This window comes from Macrosteles quadrilineatus, unplaced genomic scaffold, assembly GCF_028750875.1.
Source record: "Macrosteles quadrilineatus isolate MER2022 unplaced genomic scaffold, UCM_ALF_1.0 Scaffold_6__1_contigs__length_79288215, whole genome shotgun sequence".
In the NCBI taxonomy this organism is placed as follows: domain Eukaryota; kingdom Metazoa; phylum Arthropoda; class Insecta; order Hemiptera; family Cicadellidae; genus Macrosteles; species Macrosteles quadrilineatus.
The window spans coordinates 55,787,123-55,810,747 of NW_026542599.1; the positions used below are offsets into that span (position 1 = coordinate 55,787,123).

A 23,625-nucleotide genomic window follows, 5' to 3' on the forward strand; every position below is an offset into this window, starting at 1 on the left:
ACAAAAATTTGTTAACCCTTACAACCATGAATTCTACTAAATATCTTGCTGTTTCAGTGTCCATGGCCCCAGCAGTGGCTGTCCTCACCCAAGAGTGCTTCCAAATCTCGTGTCTGTTTGTCTTTCTGCAATATTCAACATCTTTGAAGTCTCCTCGATAATGGAGGAGCGGAATATCGACCAACTGCAAGACGACAGAGCCGACCGCATTGACTGCTATCTACAAGTCTTCCGAGAAATGTAAGAAGTGTAAAGCTTGAGGTTAGAAAGAGTAACGTTCATCCTAGAATATAATTCATATCCCTTACTTTTTATACTTATTAATTATATTCCTGGGTTATTCCCGTTCTGTTTTTTTTTTAGTTTGGGTGTTGATTGAGCCTCTTTACTTTTTCCTATCCCTTCAAACGTCTCTTGTATACCTTTGCACTTTACACATCAATCCTCATATAGGAGCATTCCTTCCTTATATCACCATAATCTCCATTCACATTAATCCTCATATAGGAGCATTCCTTCCCTATATCACCACAATCTCCATTTTCATTCAAATCCTCTTTTGCATTCTTTCACAAGCCAAAACCATCCTAGGCTTTTCCTACTCTCATCCCTTAGTTATTCACTAAGATTAGGACTATTTCTACATTAAAACAAAAGATTCATTTATTTTTTAATAAGTGTTTATCCAGCCTACTTTTGTCATTGCCAGCTTTAATACATTTTAAAACTTATTTAACCCAGTGAGAATGGCAAATAAATATTTGTTTCTTACCATAGTCACAAAGAAGGATGGTCACAGAGGAAACACTCAATGATGCACCTATGTGGTGTCTAGCATAGTGACTGGTGTCTAGGACAAAGTCCAATACCAGCCCCCTCGCCCTCATGTACTACAACGCTCACAGTTGAGGAAGACCCTGTGTCTGTGCGGTAGTAATTTCTGCACAGTGCTTGCCAGTTGGGCTCTTGCTTGCTTGTCACAGGTATATTTTCGCCACAAAATACAAGAGCTGAAAGCGCACGATCGTCTTATAACTTTGTTTCCTCTGTATCTTCGCTATCTGTGTTGTGTATATATTAACTTAAAACTCCAACTCATTACTGCTACTAGAATTTAATCTGCCAGCTCGATCCATGTACCGTTAGATCATAGGATGTGATGTCATATGGTTTGATTAAATACATTAACCCCTTTGATTGATCCATCACACCACTACCACCATGATCACTCATGTCACTTTGTACCTCCAGTCGTCCTACAGTACCTCACCGGTTCCTGTATGCCATATAGTTTTTCTACAATTTTAAAAGTGTGTTTTATTTGAGTACGAGCGCGCCTACGTTTACACCCAAGTCTGATTGCAATACTTACCTTCTCTTGTATCCTTTAGAACCAAGTTAGTGCTTTTTAGTCTCATAATCTAATTATTGAATTTTTCTTTGGTAGTTTGCTACTTCCATTCTGTCTCCTTTTGTCTCCCTTGCCCTTCCTTCACTTCCTTTGATTCACTATGAGTCTTATCAGAGATTGAGTTCCTTCTGGTTTTTCTTATCATACCTTATGGAGTATATTTTCAGTTCGATGATACCATGATTAAAAATCATAAGGGGTCTATAAATATATAATTTTCATTGTGAACAGCTCAGAATATGATGATTGGAGACCGGGGCTTGCACAACTACTACAACCGGTTCCAGTTCCTGACCTTGCCCTTGCCAATAACCACTTCATCAAGTAAGTCAAGTTCTTTTAATTTATTCTAATTTTAATTACATTGTGACGTACTTTTCCACACTGAAACATATAACACTAGTTTACATGCCAGGTTTAAGTACCACGTGCTATACAGCACATTTAGTTTCCGGATAGGCCTCAGTACGGAGATTTGGGTTGGCCTTCCAGGGTTCGCGTCAAGATGTTACTTTCACGCTCAGCTGTGCCGTCGCCTTGGCTGAGGTTTACTGCATCGGAGATCTCAAGCATCTGGTTCATCACACAGATGTCGCCGTAGTCCGGACCCACTCGTCGTAGTAGGCTGGGGCTCATCCGGCTCACCTGGCTGTCGTTGCAGGCTGGGTCTGTTGTGACCACTGTCGATGCTACTGCAGACTCGGGTCATACTTCCCATCCGTCGCCGCTGTCGTCTGGGCATCTGGTTTCTCACACGGACCCCTGTCTCTGCCGTCGTATATGTATCCTGCTCGTTGCAGGAATACCGTCGTTGCCGTAGTTTGTTCGGGCGCCATAAATGTGACGTACTACGTGGGGCTTGAGGCTATTGTATGAGAATCCGGCTCACCGCACGGACCCCTGTCTCTGTCGTCGTCTAGGAATCCTGCTCGTTGCAGGGATACCTGTCGTCTCAGTCGTAGATGTGTCCTCCTCGTTGCAGGAACACTAGTCGCTGGTGTCGTATCGTGGGAATCCGGCTCATCGCACGGACCCCTGTCGTTCTGGTCGTCGTATGGGAATCCGGCTCATCGCATGGACCCCTGTCGTTGTCGTCGTCGTATGGGAATCCGGCTCACCGCACGGACCCCTGTCATTGTCGTAATCGTATGGGAATCCGGCTCACACACGGACCCCTGTCACTGCCCCTTCCACCGCAGTGAGACGTGATGACCTTCCATTGTCGTTAGTCGTCATCCCTGAATCGTCTACATGTCCATATGTAACCCCAGGAGAATCTGGTTCAACACACAGATCCCAGCGTCGTGGTGGTACCTGAGGAGCTCCGCCTGCCGCTGTAGTCGGGGTTCGGATCACCCACCTAACGTCGCAGCTACTACAGCCTTCACTGCAGGCTGGGTGTCCATCGTGGCCCCAATCGCGACTACAGCCGGTAGTCCTGGGCCCCGTCGGTCTCCGCCGCCGTCCTGGGTGTCTGTCTGGTTCTGCACACAGACTCCTGATGTCGCGGTACCTTGAACTTAGCCGACTCAACCCGCCCCTGTAGCATAGGGTTCGAGCTCACCCGTTGACCACGGCTACAGGCTGAGGTGCGTTCCACCCCCCCACTCGTCGTCGTAGGCTGGGGCTCAGCCATCCTCACCTGGTCAAGAATCAAGAATCAAGAATTTATTCACCATTAAATATGCAGTATACAATAGGTGTCGTCAAAGTATATAAAATCAATAGATAATGTCTTGAGGGTCACAGCTCAGGTACTCTTCAGTGGTATAAAATGCCTTAACTTTAAGCCACTTGCTAATAACATTGATAAATTTCTTAGGTGGTAACATTTTAACATTGGTTTGCAGTTTATTATAAATTAAAATTTGATGGTAACTATGGCTCTTATAATACTTATCAAGTCTAATACTAGGTCTAACAATGTCCTCTTTTGTCTGGTGTTGTGAGAATGAATAGTAGAGGTTTTTTGAAAGATATGGGTGTTGTTTTTAACAAATATAAGATTATAGTAAATAAACAGACTAGGTTGAGTAAATATGCTAAGTTCAGAAAAGACTGTTCTGCATGAATCATTTTCATTCAGGCCACAGATGACCCTAATTGCTTTTTTTTGCCAAACAAACACTTTTTTTGCTGATGGTGAATTGCCCCATAGTCTTAGACCATAAATAAGATGGGTATGAAACAAACCAAAATAAACCATAAAAAGAACATCAGAATTAACACAAGTTTTAAGTTTTCTTAAAAGACAGGTAACACGAGCAAGTTTTTTGCACAAGTTGTGTACATGTTCGTCCCAACAGAGTTTACTGTCCAGAGTAATACCCAGCAGTTTTACAGGCTTGAACAAGTCATTATCTAAATCTAAATCACAATGGTTCCTTAGTGTAAAAATTAAGCGCTCTGTTTTACCTTCATTCACAGCCAACATATTTGCAGAGAACCATGATTTTGACTCCATCAAGGCTATGTCAAGTTTGTTCTGAACACCCACCAAATCTATATCAGATTGTACCAGGGTGGTGTCATCAGCGTACAACACAGAAAAAGTAGAGACATTAGAGCTAAAATCGTTAACAAAAACTAAAAACAAAAAAGGACCAAGGACAGAGCGCTCTGTTTTACCTTCATTCACAGCCAACATATTTGCAGAGAACCATGATTTTGACTCCATCAAGGCTATGTCAAGTTTGTTCTGAACACCCACCAAATCTATATCAGATTGTACCAGGGTGGTGTCATCAGCGTACAACACAGAAAAAGTAGAGACATTAGAGCTAAAATCGTTAACAAAAACTAAAAACAAAAAAGGACCAAGGACAGAGCCTTGTGGTACCCCTACTGTAACATCTAGGTATTCAGAATTCATATTATTAAAGCTAACCATCTGTTTTCTGCTTTGGAGATATGTTTGAATTAACCTCAATTCCTTATCAGCTACTCCATAAGACTTTAGCTTGTCACATAAGATTTTGTGTGATACAGAGTCAAAAGCTTTACTTAAATCAATTAGCAATGACCCTACAGTGAGTTTTTGTTCAAAGCCATTTAAAACATATTCGACTACTTTTTCAACAGCATCTATTGTCGAGTGTTTAGGCCTAAAGCCAAACTGAAAAGGATAAAACAAACTATTACTTACAAAATAATCATTGAGCTGGTTTACAATACAGTGTTCTATAACCTTGCTTATAATAGGAACGATTGCAATTGGCCTGTAGTTTTCAGGTTTGTTTACATCACCTTTTTTGAAGATGGGTGTAACTTTTGTCACTTTTAAGCATTCAGGGAATATGCCTGTGCTTCACCGCGGCCTGGGTTTTCCAGCCCGCGCGCCCTATATCGGTACTACAGCCGGCGAGCCTACTCGTACGTTTTCGTCGCTGACGTCCTGAGTATCCGGTTCCTCACACGGACATGTGTCACTGCCCCGTCCGCCGCAGTGAGCTGCGTGGTGGCCGTCCGTTCGTAGCTGTCGTTTGCCACCCCCGATGCGAGCTACTTGCACCCCTCGCAGGTAGTCCTCGGGGATCCGGTTCATCACACGGTCCCGTGTCACTGCCCCGTCCGCCGCAGTGAGTCCCGTGGTGGCCGTCCGTTCGTCGTTGTTGAGTGCCACCCCCGATGTGAGCTACTTGCGCCTTCCGCAGGTAGTCCTCGGGGATCCGGTTTATCACACGGTCCCGTGTCACTGCCCCGTCCGCCGCAGTGAGTCCCGTGGTGGCCGTCCGTTCGTCGTTGTTGAGTGCCACCCCCGATGTGAGCTGCTTGTTGGGTTTACACCACGCCAAGATCCACCACAACGGTTCAACATTCGTTGGGTACACGTTGACCAAGCCCCGGTTTTCTCGCTGACCGTTGTTCTCCATTGCAATGATTGTTTTATCACGCAACCACTGCTGCTGGATAATCAACTGAAGAACATCGAAGCTGGCCAACAGCGTGATGTGAGTTCCTCTGGTTGGTTTATCACACAACCCCAGCCGTTCGAGAATCGTAGTAGGCTAGCTGAGTGCTCCACGTCGATCTTCCGTCCGCTAACGAGTCGCGTATTCCAGTTTCGTGAGTTGGTCGTCACTCTAGGTAGGTTTAACACGCTACCACAGCTGCTGAAGCGTCGTTGAGTACCATGGTCGTCACCAAAGGTAGGTTCAACACACTACCACAGCTGCCGAAGACACGCTGAGTCCACGCCGACTCGCCAGTCCCAGACGTCAAATGGTTTCACGCCATAGGCCAACGCTATCCAATTCGCACCAAAACAATCTCATCACCTGTCGTAAACTCATAACACAAAATATTAGAACACATACAAATCATTTAACATGGAATAATTCAACTGTTAGTCACGGATTATCTCACATGACCCTAACCATCCAAACATCGTTAAACAGAGATTATATCACCAGACAGACTGAATATAAAATGCCTTGTTACTTAAAACGAAAATAGCTAAAGTTGGAGGCCATTCCAACGAAGCAAACAAACTCCACTATTAATAAAGTAACTAAGGCCGAAACGAACTATCCAGTTCTGGTTTACATCAATCTCAAAGGCTTTATGGCAAACCCGTCGTTAAAACCATAAAGCATCGTAAAACACAGGCCTAAGGCCACTACTACCAACACGCCATGCGTGTCGATCGGGACGTGCTGAACTAGCACAACTAATCTTAGTAGTCACTGGCTACTACTAATAAATTCATATGATGAGATTAAATTGTTTTGGGCTTACTAAAATGGATTAAAAATACACTTGCCTCGTAATATTTAATCGTTACGTTATGGGTTTAACACACCATCATAATCAAGTCAACTTTGCCTAAGTCCATAGGTTTAACAGGAGTGAAAATATAAAATCTAGTAAAAATTTAACTAGTATTTTACACCCTGGCAATAATTAACTCGGTTTACCTTATATCTATTGAAATATAAGACTTACAATTTGTATTGAAGTGTCACACGAGTTAACTATGCTTCACCAATAAACTATTACGAACTCGGTACTCTACTTTAGTACGGCTCTTGAGTGATCGCTATCGTAGCTGGTGAGGATCTAACTTTCTTGCTTGCCGTCTGAGGGTTCCTCGGATCATCCCTCTCGCTCCCCTCTCTAGCAAAGTAGGGGACTCAGCTGATCCGAAACGTTTGCTGTTTCTTAACCCGAAAAAAGCTAGCCGGCCGCCGTCGTCTGCAGCCTCCAACACTCGAGCTTGTTGTTGTTGTTGACTGTAGGTTATGTTGTGTTTGTTTCACACGACAATGAGTTTTAACTTCAAGTTGTCGGTTTATATTATTCACTCCGCATTTCCTCACGTCTTTGAGACGGATTATTGGCCTAAGGCCATGATCTGCGGGTTTACTAAGTGTAGAAAGTTTCTTCAAAGTACCAAGCCGGGTTGAGCCCTAGCTTGCGAAACATATCGCTGGTGAGTCAATAAGCTATAAAATACTGTATAAGGTTTATGTCACGCTCATACAGTATTAATAACTCTCGTTCTACACTTATTTAATACCAAACACAACAGTGTATCATGCCTATACTTTACTGATGATGTTATAACTAAGGTTAGCCTTCTAACCTATAACCTTAGTTAGGTCTGGTAGGCTATGCCTAGGGATAGGCTAGACATAGGAGTAGGCTAGTTTGACCCCCCCTCAAAATAGGCACGTTACAAAATGTCTTTTATGCGCCCGTTCTACACACGGGGATCTTGTAGCCAGTTGAACCCTTCTTATATTCAGCAGTTGGTTTGCATATTTCCAGATCTGATGGCAAAACAATTATAGGACATTTTATATATCTTTGCAAATACGTTATCTGACAGTTCCATTTTCTATGACGTTCATGAAGCTTCCTTTTATATAAAAATGTAGAGGTGTCATATTTGTTTCCAAATTAGTATTTATCATGTGCACAAACAGTCTGTGCCACTCTCAAAATGTTTGCCGTTTCTATGCAAGCCCGCTCCACTACACCACTGCTCATGTTAAACAGAGTCATATTTGGTCGTAGTTATGGTACTGTTGGGAACTAGTTTTGACATGAGTGATTTTGTGACAGGAACCTGACTCCTGTTATCCAGAGGATAGGAACCAGCTCAGACTGTGAGGTTCACCAGATGGTTCTAGGAGTGAGGGAGGGTAAGGAGGGATGGTTTGACATCTTCTGTCCTAATAGCGCAGCCTGTATAGACGACGGCCAGCTGTGGGGGAAAATGGTGAGTGGTCTGGGGTTCAAGTAAGTGATTGGTTTGTAAGTCTAGGTAATATGTCTAAATGTGTGCTATACATTTGTTTCAATGAGGGCTTCACCTAATCGAAAATGTATCGAAATTTCAATTCGATGCATCTAATTGCGATTCGATTCAGTGGTAGTCAAAAAACTGTTTGATTCATGTGGGAATCAGAATGCGGTATCCATATACGAAAAACGCCTGCAGAAAATCAATGCAACACCCGCAATACAGGAGTGCGTTGCTGTTGGGTTTCCTTTTTGAAGGTGTTCTTATTTAATTAATTCTTTGAATGTAAAGACTGCTTTAATTGTTTTAATTTTTTGTTTTGACATTGCAAATGATGAGAAGTTTTTTGTTAAGTGTAAGCAGTGTGAGACATGTTTTACTACTGTAAACATAGCCAAAACAAGTCACTCCAAAATCATTCTAAAAAGAACACAAGTCTGAAAAATGGTTAGGCCTACTTGATACTTAACTAGTAAGACTGTTGTTTTATACTGATAAATTTGGTATTTTTGTAGGTCTGATGCTATGTATACATTGTAGCAGGCCCGTTTTTGACTATGTCAGCGCACTTGGCACAACTAATACTAGTGCCCCTTTGCAATATATAAAACAGGGTGAGCACCGACGGGGAAATCCAGGAATTAAGCTTGATTTTTTTTAAATCGGGAATTATGCGTGAATATTTTTTTTTACCTGGAATTGTCAATTTACTCCGATGGCGAATGACAACAGGGACGATTCCGTGACCGCGCGGAGACGATAATATATCTCCGCAAGGCCGCTAGGGATGATCAGAACTTTGCCGCGATCACATGAGACGATGATAATGTCTTAACGACCACGGGATATGATCATGATTTTACCGTGATCGCGCAATACCATAATGAGATATACAGAGCCTTGAAGGATGATCAAAATATTGCCGTGATCACAGAAGACTATGATAATGTCCTCACAACCGCGGTAAACAGTCAGAATTTTGCCGCGATCTTGGAAGACGATAATGATCTCCACATGACTGCGGGATATTATTAACATTTTGCCGTAACCGTGGGAAACAATTACGATGTCTTCACGACCGTGGGAGACGATTTCGATGGCTTCACAACAGAGGGAGACGATTATGATGTCTACAAGACAGTGGGAGACGATTACGATGTCTTCACGACCATGGGAGACTATTACGATGTCTACAGGATCGCAGGAGTTACAATAATAATGTCTACACAGCTGCAAGGAATTATCAGAATTTTACTGTGATCATGCAAGACAATGATAATGTCCACACGACCCCGAGAAAAGATAAGAATTTTGCCTCATTCGCGGTAGACGGTGATAATCTCCTCACGACCGCGTGATGTGTTCATATATTGCCGCGATCAAGGAAAATAATTATATTCACACGTCGCCGGAAATAGTATAAATTTTGCCGCGACTGCGGGAGACGGTCGATGATTATGTATACACAATTGCAGGAAATAATTAACATCTTGCCGCAACTGCGGGAGACGGTTACGATGTCTACACAGGCGTGAGGGATTATCAATTTACTGCAATTGCACGCAAATACAGCCACCATTTATTTTTTAATTTCCAATTTTTTGGCGCCTCTCAAAAAAGCCATTTGCCTCGCACCCTAGGCACGTGCCTATTTGGTAAATCGGCCATGCATTGTAGTTTGTAGGTCTGATTCTATCCTCGCATTTTGATTTTATAATTGTAAACCAATTGAAAGTTTCAGTATAATAAATCTTACAAATTTTTATTTATACTAAAACACATCTTTAAATCGATATTATAAAACATATGGGTTACATGCTCCACAATATGATTCTGCAAGCACAAATTGTGAAGTAGGCAAGTAAAGCAGCTCACTGACATTTTGAGCAATACAGCTTCTTGTAAAATTTGTTTGAAAATAAATATTTTTCACCATGCATATATTTCAATTGTATAGATAGGCCTAGTACCCACATCAACAAAAATTTGCATTACTCAAAAATATGGTAAATTTAATTATTGTTATTTCACTCTATTGACAAGTATGGATAGAAAAATGCCGTATTGTTTTGAATCGAGTTGCATCGATTCAAATTGAAAATCTGTTGAATCGAACCGTTGCTTCGAATCAAACATTTTTTGCTGCTTCGCACACCTCTACACCTAAATAAACATTTACATTTGTAAATCAAGATTTCTATCGAGCTATGTTACAGCCAAGCAAGCTAGTTTGAATCTAAAACCCACACCGTATTTTTCTTATCCATTACTATTTTAGTTGGTTCCTACTCTTATACGGCAATTAGACACGTCATATTAACCGAAAACGATGTGAAAGAGAATTTAATATCTTCCCCGTTATAAATTACTAGCTGGCCCGACAGACGTCCTCCTGTCCTAATGTGGTTTTATCTCAAATGCTCATTCATTTTTAAGATGAGCTCGTTCGCATGGCTTAATCACGTTCTGGTTGAAGTTCGTTCCCTGCGCTCACTTGCCTTCAGGTTAAATCGTTCGCTACGCTAACTCACCTCTTGGTTGAAGTTTGTTAGCTACGCTCACTCCCCTTTAGGTTGCAAATTAGCTGTTGTCATAAATAAAAAAAAATAATAGTGCTGCACCCTATTGGTAAACCTATTAACTATTTAATGCTATTGAACATCACAGAATCAAATTGTTTAGTTGAACCAGCTGTTAAGATTCTTTAATTCCATTTAAATTTGAGTACTCATAAGGTTAACATGGGAAACTTCAGAGCCACTGGGGCGGAGCCCTTTTGACGGATCTGCACCAAACTTCACACAAACCATCCTTGAATAATGCTTAATAATGCCTGACAGTTTCATTACAATCTGTTGAGCGGTTTCGGAGTCCATAAAGGACAAACAAACAAACAAACAAATATACATTGGATTTTATATATATAGATCATGTTCCCTCATTAAAATTATGGATAAATCACATGGTGGTGGTCAAAGATTTTAGCTCGCCGAGACAGAAACTCATTGGAGACGATAATTTATTGACATCCCTCAAATAGTCGATAATAGTATGATTTGTGAGTTTTGATTTTTTGTGTCTTTCTGATATATTTATCAAAAGGGACATAAGTTCAGCTTAAGCTTGATATAAAGCTTCCTAGAAACAGTCTCATGTGTATATGATATTAAAAATGCTACTAAATAAAAGTGGGTCAAGTATAAGCAGTCCAACCTGCGTTTATTAGGTTGATATAAAGTGTAGTTGAAAATTTTTACTAAAAATAAAAATATGTACTCAACCTATTTTACTAAACACAGTATCAACAAACTGACAGTGATTTCTCTCATCAGCTTGGCAAAACCCCTTATAATGGGTAAGTGGTGGAAGTAACTGGGATATTTTTGGAGGGTGGGGGAGGAAATCGCTACATTTGCACACATTAGTTTATTAATTACTTTTGAACTGTAATGTTTGGGCCTACAACACGAGGAGCACTTGGGAGTTGTCCTATTTTGTTGAAAGGACCATAACATTAATCTAAAACTATTCAAGCTGTTTTTGTAAAAATCTGAGTCTTCTGTTATTTTGTGGGTTTTTATTTTTTAAAAAACCCAATAAAAATCAATGCATAAATAAATATAAAAAAGTTTAAAAAAATTCTAGAGACGCCACGACTACTATGGTACCCACTTACCTAATTTCATATAAATTTATTTTGCCTCAACCTTAGATTAGTTTTAAGTTGTATTATATTGTTGACGCAGCCTATACACTATTGTACTTTTCACAATTTGTGTCTATGGAATAAAGATGATTTGATTTGATTTGATTTGAATTGGACCACAGGTTTAGTCATAATTTTCTACACATCTATACACGGACATCAATCTGAAAACCACTTTTAGGGTTCAGGGAGACCCAAAACGAATATTTTCACCCAAAAACCCAAAGTCAAACATTCTGACCTAAACAATACTTTCTCCTATAGGCTACATATGGGAGAAAGTTAAAGTCTTCTCACAAATGAACATGTATTTGTAAGATGAAACCTCAGTAGTAGGTTTATTTGCTTCAATGCCTCTCAACTCTGTTCTCCTGCTGCTTGTGCAGTGCCAAGTCCTTTTGGTAAACTATGGGTTGACATCTCTGAACCTTGAATCCACTCCCATAAAATGATCAATGTTCTCTTAAACTTGGTTCCCCCGCCTCATTTTTGGCCTAGTGGTTTTATCTATCTACTATAGATAGCAGAATTAATTACCTTAACCAAATGATCGGGGCTCACCTAATAATCAGAAAGTAACCGGATCAATCCCAAGAAAAGTCCAAATGTTTTAAATGTTTTATGACCCACCCAGCTGTCCTTGGTCAATGGACTTTTAATAAATGATACTGGCTAAAGAACCAACTGACCTTATTCTTTCAACGCCCAGCGTTCACTTATTTTAACCCTAAAATACACACCGGTGTGTTGGGCTTGTAGAAATCTAACCTAGCCTAATCCATCTAATATTGTTTTATATTTATTTCTTCTGCCTCATTTTCGGTCTGCTTAAGTAGTCTTTATTCATCCACCATAATTACTAAACAATAGCCTTAATAAAATAAATCCAAGGCTTATTTACAAATTTCCTCAACTTAATTCTTTTCCTAGCTGGAGACACTGCTGGCCTGTTGTCATCGGCGTAAACGCTTTGTCACACCGCTCATAGCCAAGTCGCAAGGTCCGCTTTTGCTGTTGTCGCTGCGTGAGTGTGCAGCGGCACACACCACCTTGTGCCTGGCGCTAGAGTGGGACTTGCTTGGAGAAAGTGACCAGAGACTCACAGTTGTGACAACGCTACAGAGTACACCGTCTGGCGCAGCTGCATATCAGGACCTGTGCAACCGGCAGAGGCATCTGCAAGAGCTGGTAAAGTAGCCTACTATGTCGTAAAGTCGGTTGTATGTGTATTTTACAAAATCATGTGGTTTTCTGTATAATGTTAACTATTTTTTATTTTTATTTAAACATACTTTGTATTTTTGTACTGTCTGGTAGTCTCTAGAATCACACATGTTTGTATTTATTTTCCAATACAGTAGTGATAATACGGTAGGATAAAAAATAAACACACAAATCTATCACTCAGCCTACCTTAAAGAAGTACAGGTTGATCATAGAACATAGAAGGAGACACTAAAGCACAATATTTTGTCCCCTGGGACTTTGTCAAGTGTAGAGAGAGTTTAAAAAAATGCCTAAGATAAGCTATCCCATGTAGCACAGATAGTTGGGCCAACATTGGTAAATTGTGGAGCCACACAGTTGGCCAACGGTAGAAATGTCACCTCTTTAAACTGTTTCCCAACCAACCATTGCCCAACAATGGCCCAACCATCCAAAAATACTGATGGCCAACTAACCATAACACAACTGATATCCAACCAACCGTTTTATTTCACACAAAATAATAAAGATTTAGTATGAAAATCATAATTATTAGTTGAGTAAATTGATTAAATAGTTCATAGAAACAAATTTTGAAAAAAACTAGAACAAAATTTTTTGGCCCAGACGGGTCTTGAACCCGGGTCCTTCGATTTATGAGCCTCATACCTTACCACTGAGCTATCTGTGATTGTTGAATTAGAGAGTTTTCAAGTGGTGAAAGAGTAGCCGACAGTTGCAATGGTCGCAATACTTAAAACTTTTGATACCGTACTACACAGTATAATATGATTCTGTTAATCTGTTAAGGCATCATAAGTAGTTTTTTTTTGGGGGGGGGGAGTTAGAGAGGATACTGGTATTTGAATATAGATTAATAATTACCGTTAGATTATTAATGCTATTATAATTGACTGTTATATGATTAATTACTCTTTCCCCTTAAATTGTTGCAAATAAGTTAAAGAATATTAATTTAAAAATATTTGCATTATTATAATAAATTATGTTGTGAAAGCTAGACCCAGAGAATGAAAGTCGTGTAAACTCAACTATGGACCATCGTTGGTCCAACAAAAGTATCTTTTGTTGGTCCAACGGAGTGAAAAACGGTTGGACAACGGTTGGCTTGATGTATGATACCCAGCAATGCATATTAATGTATTTCATTAACTATGAACCAATGTTGGTCCACAGTTGTAAATATTGGTTGGCCCAACTACGAGATATACTGTTGGACAACGGTTGGTTGGATGTGGAAGCTCCAACCAACCATCGACCAACTGTCCCACAGTTGGCCAACGTTGGCCCAACCTTCTGTGCTACATGGGATAGCTGCTATCCTCCTTATTCTACAATTCAAAATCCTGGCCTAGAGCCTTTCTTTAAATAAAACAAATTCACACACATTTGGTAAGTTCATTAGCCATCCTTTGTCCAGTTTCCCTTTACCGTATCACCATTGTCTTTTTTTAACACTCTCTGAACTTATGCTTCTATTCTGGTCCTCAGTGGCAGATCTAGGATGTAGTGTAGGGGGGCGGGGCTAAATACCGGGGGATATGGAATACCCCCTTGTACAGCTGGGGGGTCTGGGGGTCCTCCCCGGTAAAATGTTTGAAATTATTAGGCTTCAAAACGCAATTTTAATGCAGTCTGTGATATTAAATATCGTAACAAGGTTTTTGTTCTTTACATTTCTCCTCTACTCCTTTCTTTATGATCAATTTTATTTAGGATTAAATACGCCTGATTTATTTTTCTAATAAATAAAAAAATTAATAAATATGTTAATTTTAATAATCAAAACCATAAATCATAACATTTGATACAAATTTTTATATATAGTTTTTCAGGTAGTCCATTTAAGGTGAGTATTGTTTTTTTTTTTCAAACTAAAGAAAACAATTGAAATACAGTAATGTAATTTATTTCATACAAAATATACCTAAATCATTCATTTCATTTTCAAAACCTAAATACACATGTAACTTCATGGACTCCCCTTTGATTATGCAAATGGACTTGTCCATCTCTCCTGTCAAAATCCGTGTGAGCTCAACGCTTACATACTACAAATCAGAAGTCGGATAGTTTAATAGTTTAATTGTCCTCTAGCTTCATTATAAATTAAGGATTGTATAAAATATAAACCTAAATCTGCGGCCCATTTGAGTTTATGTAGGCAAAACTGTTTATATGCCCAACATTTATTTTATCGTTATCTTCAAAAATTGTGATTTTTTTCAAAGATTGAGCTTGTTTTATCTAGCATGATTAAGTGGAAGTTGAGGAGCGAGGCTCGTTTTATCTAGTGCGTAAGTTTATGAGTCCAAGGGGGGGAGGGGAGGCTTAAGCCCGTTCGCCCATTAGCCCATATCGTACATCCGCCACTGCTGATCCTACTCTTAAAGTGAAATTAATATTTGTTTTGTTAGCAGCACCAACAGTTGCCACCAGATGGATGAAGAAGCTGTATAAGTTGAGACACATGTAACTTCATCCATCAAAATCAATTTGGACTGGATCCATCTGGATAATGAAACAATTTGCATAATTTTCAAGAATTTTTTTAAATGTCAGAAGATGGTTGCACAAGGTTGTTGACTCATTGCCTGAAAATTAAAATTAATACATCACTACTCTAGACTCACTGCATGATAGACACAATTGGCTCATATTCGAATTTGTAACTTGTTGCTGAAAACTGTGAATAAACCAATGGGCATTTTTCTTTTCGATTTTATTAATATCTTGCTCAGTACTGAAGTGATCAAGGTGATTGGAGATCTAGATAGCTCTTCACACAATCCTTGATGTCCAATTTAATCTAATAGCATCTGCCTGTTTCAGCAACAGCGTGGAGGCCCTCGTAAGCTGACGTTGCCCAGTCGCTCTACAGACAGTGATGTCATCAGATTGCTCAGTTGCGGCGCGCTCGGGAACCTTGAGTGTCTTAGTCTAGCCTTTACGCACGTGACGAGCGCATGTGCCGAACACATCATCAAACTTCCCTCTCTGCGCTACCTCAACCTTTGGGCTACCCAGGTAATGGTTTTATTGTTTTTTAGTGTTTACGCAAGAGTCATTATAATGAATCGATAGAAATGGGTGGAAGTTGACTCCATTAGTGAGATTAATAGTTTTACATACAACACATGTTTTGTCTATTTTTACTCTACCTAGTTTAAAGAGGAGGTTACTTTTTATTTTGGTTAAATATAGACGTATTGTGTTTGCATTCATATGCTATGAAAGGCATAGAATAATCTACAATATTACATTTTGATAGAAAATTTACAAAAAAATTCCTGCATTAAATGGCAATGAGAAATTGGTCTAATGAATGAACCCATCAACATTTTGTGGATATACCAGACATCAAAACACCTCTCTCTTGCATTAAGTTTGAAGATGCTAGTAGTCTAGGACATACCAAAATTCTTATTTTTCATCATTATATTTATAAAAAAAAAAAAAAAAAAAAAAATACATGTACCTGAAGCACAACAAGGCTTATCTGCAACCTTGGATGACGATTTAACATTTCTACAAGTTACTGTACTTAAACAATACAAAGTTGAAAATCAACTTGTATTGTAAGACTATTAAAAGAAATAATATTGTTTCAGTTTGGAGATGCTGGCCTGCTTACTATATCAGAACACTTGCCTAAACTTCAAGTCCTTAACCTCTGTGAAACTTCGGTCACTGACAAAGGCATTTCTGCTCTTACAGGTAATGAGATCGTTGAACACTACTTAGAAACATGTTCTGCTTTGAGCTATAAGTTTACATCAACTTATGGAACTATCGTAGTAGACTGTAGGACACCTTCAGATAGTAGATTAATCCAACCAATTTGAACCTTATCCCAATAAAAGTAAACTCCTTAATAGCATTTTACTTGTTTGACCTACTAGCTTTTGTTTGGGAACGATTTTGAAAGTCCGATATTTAAACATGTTTGCCTCCAAATCATAATGAGATCGCAGCATTGAATCTCTTACTGCCTAAATTGTATCATAGGATGGAAAAAGGCACTCTAATACTTTTGTCTTGTAACACTTGCAATATGTCTGAACAGAACATCATGGCTGACATAACGATATTGATTTTTGGCATGAAGTGGGGGGCAGTGGGGCTTAATTAAAGCAATTCTGAAAAACACATTGGGTTGGTATATCACAAACAACCTTTGAAAAGTGGGCCTTTCACAAAAGCATGCTCCATATTTTATGTTACCGGCTCTTGAACGTGTTACTATTGCTCCGCTACAACATCAAAACTGACCGAATAAAGAACATTTGAAAAAAAGAAGTTATTCTTTGGCACCCTGTACTTCACTGTTTTAGATCATCAACCAGAAGGTCAAGAAGGAGTTGAGGTGTTAAGGACATGGGCGCCCCCAAGATTTGGAATAGGAGGGTGCAATATATAGGTCTAACAAACACCTGGGGGGTCCGGGGCCTTTCCTGAGAAATTTTTGAAAATATAGAGTTTTAAAACGTATTTTTACGCTATTTGGTAACACGTAGAAACCAACCAAAACAAAATAGTATATTGTGCATCAAGGAGGGTAAGTCATAGTTTTTTTTATGCAAACATTAAAAACTAATAAGCTATTTGAAGATTTTATGTATAATTTATTTGGTTAAATCCACAAGCCAAACAATAATTATAAAGACAAATTAATTAACAGTTAAAGCCTAGAAAACAGCCAAAGAAAGTTGGTTTTGTTTTCTCAATAGTTTTGCTAAATTAATAAAGAATAGTAGATCTGTGAGTCAACTACTTATTTGATTTAAGCTTCAATTTAAAACATTTTGTAGAAATCACCATTATGAACGTACTTTATACATTTCTTAAAACTCAAGTGATTACAGAACATTATGGGTAATAAATTTATTTCTTATTTTTTCAGCCAAGGTGGTGCAAGTGCACCCCCCCTGCGGGCGCCCTTGTTGTCACACCTTATGATCAAACCCTTGTTGGAACAAAAAAAAACCCTAAACCCTCAGAGGGTGGTGGAAAAAACTAATGGATACTTCTTGAAATCATTATTAGTAGCCTAAATAACTATTAAACTACAATTTTATGCCTCACAATTAAGGGATATCAATATTATTGACATAATTATGGATGTACTGAATAGCCTTAATTTAACGTATTTGAATGAGAAGGAGCACACTGCAAAACTGTAGTAGTTTGATGTTTTTTTTAACTTGTTCATGTGGGCCTATTAGCTCAAGCTTGTTTACACAAGAAGCAAAAAAAAACACATTTGTCTTTATACATAAATAAAACATAATAGCTCCATTTTTAACATTAAATGTAAAGCCCTTAATTTTCGATCTTGAAACAAAACTTTTCTTTTTTTCTTTTCAATCAAATAAATGATGATGTGCAATTCATTTAACTTACTGATTCCTAAAACACACTACATTTTATTCCATAGCATACCTCGGCATAAAACCGTTCAACAACATTGCACTTTCACAAGTTTGAACCAAACATTTAAATTAAAATTAAAAAATTCCAAACTTAATATAATAAATTTCACTTTTAACAGTGTTCAAGAGTTTTTAACTGGACATGAAATATTATATCTCTTTGTTAGTAATATTATTAATAATTATTAATAGTACCTGCTATATTTAAGATGAGGATACATTTTTTTGTAATCAATGACTCTTCTAACGCAAAAGATATATTGTTGTTGTTTTGCAATCAATGTCTCGTCTAACGCTAAAGATATTGTTGTTGTTAGCTACTTCCTCAATAGACAGTTTTATTTCAATTCAACCAAGAAACAATGTTTCAGCTATGACCAATCTCCGCAAACTTAATCTCAACAGCACCAAACTGAGTGCACACACTTTCGAGGAGTTGAAACAGAAGCTGCCGTTGCTTCAAGAGCTCGACGTACGTTACACAGAGGCTTGGTGAAACGTCAGAACGTCAGTAATTTGTTACAAGTTTGATGACTTTATGTTGTATGTGTGTCCATGGTGGCTTTATATAATCTCATTGACTTATACAAGAAGAAAATATTTAAGAAACGGTTTATCAATTTCGCTTTTAAAATGTGACACGCACATTAGGCTATTTTAGGAATACTAAGAATATCTTAGACATGCATTTTGTATTTCGTTGCGATCATTTGCTGAAGGGCTTATAGTTGTAATTCTTTAATATCTGAAACACATATCAAAAGGACCATTTAAATTAACTGTGACCCCCTAATGAAATAGTTACTTTGAAATGTTTCGGGTTTTGATTTTTAAACCAATATAAATTTATATGTAAATTTTACATTTTATGGTTATAATAAAATTTTCCAAAGTTTAAAATTGTGTTATCTTGGCAAAAGTGTGTTTTAGCACGAATTAAAGTAAAAGAAAAACATTAAAACAGAGTCACTGGAGATGTTTATTTTGGATTCACACTAACATTTAAAGGTAATACTTTTGACTAATAATACAACTAGACATTCAATTTAATCAAAATCGTTGTAGTTGATGTGAGCCACCGACAGATTGTGCTTATCTAAATTACTAATTTCTATTGAATACACAAACTTTTTCATCAAGTCAAACTAATGGAATTTATTTATTTATTTTATTAAATGACTTTTATTAAGTGAGCTATAATAGCAACTGTTATGATCCATAAGATTAGGCAGGCACAAAAAATTAGGCAGAAAATAGAATTTTAGACACTAGCGCATTCTGTGACTGGCTCACATAAAATGATCTTGACTAATAAACCAGCTACTATAATATCTTTATCAGTAACAAAGCTATAATCTTTTATTTAACACCCATCTTAGAATTATTGTAAAAATCTAATCTAATGTTCTATGTCGTTGGCTAACCTTTTGGCTAAGGTAATTTTCATATCTGCTGAAAAACAGCTCTTAGCTCTCGAAGTCTTTTATTGTTTCACAATATTTTGTCAGGATTTTTTTAAATTTACAATCTTCAAACACAACAAATCCAGTGTTCTCCAGTGTATCATGATATCAATCACTCAATTGCATGAATTTAAAATGTAACTAAAACTAAACACTTGTCAACTCTTCCAAAATATTGTCGCATCGATGCTAACTTGAAAGAACAATTGTTCCATTATTATGGCTGTGAATTTGTTTTATATAAATAGTTTATTGGAAAGTTTTATTTCTTAGGTCAGGTATAGTGAGTTGCTTTGACTTAGAACAGATAAGTCGTAGAAGGAAAGCGTAGTTTAGTGAGTTGAAGAACTGATTTGCATTTAGTTCTTGAATTTGTAGACTTTCAGTTAGATTGCAGGATCTCTTGGCAATAGTCGTTTACTTCTAGACTACAAAAGACTCAAAGGTGTTATACATATGATGAGTTTGTAATCGGATTCATCGCCAGTGCCTTCGTTGAGAGCAGGGATGCAATGCCGCCAACCTCCCTACACCAAACACCAAAGCAGTGTTGCCACTTTGTTTCATTTTGGAGGTATCTTTTGGTTGAAATTAATTTGAATGGGTTTGCTCTTGTGTAAAGTGTAATAATAGTAATTTTAACTGCAACAAAATTTTATGGATAGTATTTTAGAGTAACTGCGTATGTAAAACTAAAGCTACTCTATTGATATTATCAAAACGAAGATCTGTTGGTACTGTTTGTACATAAAAAAAAGGAAGAGGAAGCTCAGAGATGGTTGTAAACATTATAACAATGTGTGCAATGTTTTGCATGGTGTTGGCTGGCTGCGGTCGTTCACCAGTCTCGTTTCAGGCAGTGACTGAAATTGAAGAAATTACGCATCCAGATTGCAGCGTGACTGAACAAGAGATTGCTAAACTGATAGGAGAGGTCTCTATACTCTCTATAGGAGTACAGTAAATCCTAGTCGTAAAACGCCGAACAGTAAGCAAATATTCATAAATATTAATATTTCATAAACCTTAACCATTGTCTTGTTTTGAACTGATGAACACCTGCAGCCAGCCAAATTGTGCAACTGTGTACGACCTGCTAACTCCTAAGCCACTTATGCCCTCTTTCTGCGCCTAAACACTTTTCTGCATACAAACCTATCAATGGACAATAGATTTTGATAGGTAATGGGGGCGTAAATTTTCCTTCACAACTTTTTTAGTGGATGAAGTATCTGTTATAGATCAAAATCGTTTTGAGATTTTACAACACAGATTAACAGATTTTACAAGCTGTTGCTTGGCCAGGGCCTGATTACCCATTAGGCTAATCAGGCTGGAGCCTAGGGCGCCAGTCAGCCAAGTGTTTAAGGGGATGCCGGACAGCTAAGACTTAAAGTTAGGACCGGGGGCGTAAAAGATGTTTTATTTCAAAAAAGGATTCGTGCACATAGGTAGGTAATGAGGCGGGGAAGGGTGCGTTCGGCCGATTTTCATAATCATTATATTTATAGTAGGTCTAATAATTGAATTGTAAAAACATTTAATGATACTTTTTGTTGCAGATAGATACAGATAAATGATGTAAACTAAGTAATTCCATCTAAAAGCCCTAATAAAATTGTTTTAGGACTAGGTGATTAACAGAGGTAATTTAGAAAGTATGTATATTATTGTTTGGTTTTTTGATGTAAAATAAATACATTATTTTAAATCAAAATGTTTTACATTCCTTAAACAACCGATTTGCTACTATTTTAAAAGTTCCTAATCAAAACATGCATTAATTTATGATCAGTTTTCTTTTGTTTTTAAATAAACTGAATAGTAGTATAATGACTTTGGCCATTTTCTATTTTTGAATTCAGTACTAGTATTCATACTTCAAAATTTTGAAAGTGGTGGCAGAGAGGAGGCGTAGTGGTAGGGAGGAGGGGGGGCACGAAAAACGTCAGCCTACTGGCGACTAGACCCTTAATCAGGCCCTGTGCTTGGCTACGTCAGTAGCTCGATAGAATCCCTAATCTATCACCGTAGATAAAACATACTCCCTTAGTAGATTTCCCATCCTTATGGAACAACTGAAGCCAATCTTACTGTTAGTCCAGTGTACTGTAGAGTCGTGTTTTGTTTACAATTCGTTTCTTGCTATTTCAGTAATTTAAAACCTCGTTTAACCAAATAAAACTATCTAATCATAAACAATGACTTGTCCACTATCTATATAACCAAACAGTGAGGCACAAATCATGAGAAACTAACCCTAAAATAATATAAACAAATTATAAACAAAACACGACATCTACAGTACATCGGACAGAACTAACAATAAAATTGGCTTCAGCTGTTCCATAAAGAAGGGAAATCTCTATGCTATTACGTAAAACAGTTACAACTTGTAAAAATGTGATTGCAAAGTGCTGGTTATAATTTTAGAGAACCATAGCAAACCATGAAATTATAACTCTTATGGCATTTAAAAAAAACCATATATTTTCTTAGCACTGAGATTTCATGCTTTGTTCAGATATGGTTTGTGTAGGCTGTGATTTACAGCAATTTCCTTGTATTTTTTATATTACACTTTGTGTGTTTCTTGCCTAAAGAAAATACCAAAGATTTACTTTTCTACATCCACACTTTGTATGTATAAACATCATAAAAATCTATATAAAACATAAAATGTTAGACTAATAATACAAATATTCAAATGTTATTCGTTAATCAGATTTTGATAAAGCGGGTTCTATTATCAATGCTGTTAGAGCGGTAAAAATAAAACTTTAATACTGAAGCAAACTCATTCAATATCATTGTTAAGTATGTAAGTATGTAATTGTGATATTGCAAATTGTATTGTTATTGTTAAGCCATGTGTTAGGTTAGATTTGTAAACATAACTGAACTGTATTAGTGAATTTATTTATTTATGATTATAATACATTACTTGTGTAAACACTTTGTTTGAATTTTGTATTGTCAAGATGTGTATAACTGATTTGTATCAAGTTCTGCGTGACTGGTCAATTCTCAATATGTAAAATAAAAATGTTCTCATTTAAATGTTTTTCTCTTTCTCCAAAAAAATTGTTTTTCTTGGTGAATAGTCCCTTTGGTTTTTTTTTATAAATAATATTTACTTGTTTTAAATTCATATATCGATCACTATCATTTACTTGGTATCTAAGTGACTGACAAGATAAAACCTTTAAAATTTTTTAAAATCACATCAACATTATTAAATTGTGTAAATTTTATTATTTCTGGGATATGACAATTCAACACTGCGGAGCAATGTGCGTCCTCTAGTTACATTCTATTGTTTTGAACCTGCTGGAGTCCATCATCAGGTGTGACAAAAACATCTGTTCATGCATCCAATTTGGTTCAATCCGATAATAGCATTGTAGAACAAACATAACACAAAACTCAACAAAATCAGTATCAGCAATCTGACTCATACTTTCCACCCTTTCATTTATAACATTAGTCAGTAAAATCGCACACCTAGCTTAGTTTTGTATGCTACACACTTTACTCCAACCAAAGGACTATCAGGAACATATGAAATTGCACAGATGCAGAATTGTTTTAGCTACTGGATTACAGTGTGTCATTTTCTTAAGTTCAACAGAAAATTATCAAAATATCTCTTCTCCAGATAGCATACAAAAATCTGTGCACAGACTTCACAGTAAAACATCGTCGTGGTCATTTCCTGCAAATACGGCGACATCTTGGTCGTATCCCGCGATCGTGGCAAAGTCGTGGTTATCTCCCTCAACCATGGCAACTTTGTGATTATTTCTCATGGATCACAGAAACGTCGTAGTTATTTTCTGCAAACGTGATTTTCTCGAGACAACTACGTGAAGAGAGAATTACAATTGTTGGCGCTTTTGGGCATATTGAAGAGCATATGCCCTTCCACAATGGTAGAATCAAGGTTAACAATAACCTCCCCATTAAACACATAAACATAAACTTTTTCTGCGTTCTATCTGTGGAGCTTTGACTTTCTATAAGTAAAAAAACATGCTCCTAGAGACTGATTAAACTGAAATATCCACCTTACAGATGTAGTTTTTCCCCTTAGAAAATTTAAATTTAAAATTAATCAGTAATTATCTCTTGAATGGTTG

At 37.6% G+C, this 23,625-nt stretch overlaps 1 protein-coding gene across 1 annotated transcript in view; it reads left to right on the forward strand.

Moving 5' to 3' along the window:
• Positions 1-22,512, forward strand: part of LOC128996981 (C-Maf-inducing protein-like) — a 100,207-nt gene extending 77,695 nt beyond the window's left edge. The window contains exons 11-17 of the mRNA XM_054422552.1: positions 58-240; positions 1,643-1,735; positions 7,478-7,634; positions 12,295-12,552; positions 15,424-15,618; positions 16,203-16,308; positions 18,395-22,512. Of these exons, the coding sequence (XP_054278527.1) occupies positions 58-240; positions 1,643-1,735; positions 7,478-7,634; positions 12,295-12,552; positions 15,424-15,618; positions 16,203-16,308; positions 18,395-18,519 (1,117 nt within the window). The 3' untranslated portion in view covers positions 18,520-22,512. The remainder of the gene's footprint in view (positions 1-57; positions 241-1,642; positions 1,736-7,477; positions 7,635-12,294; positions 12,553-15,423; positions 15,619-16,202; positions 16,309-18,394) is intronic.
• The last annotated feature ends 1,113 nt before the right edge of the window (positions 22,513-23,625 follow it).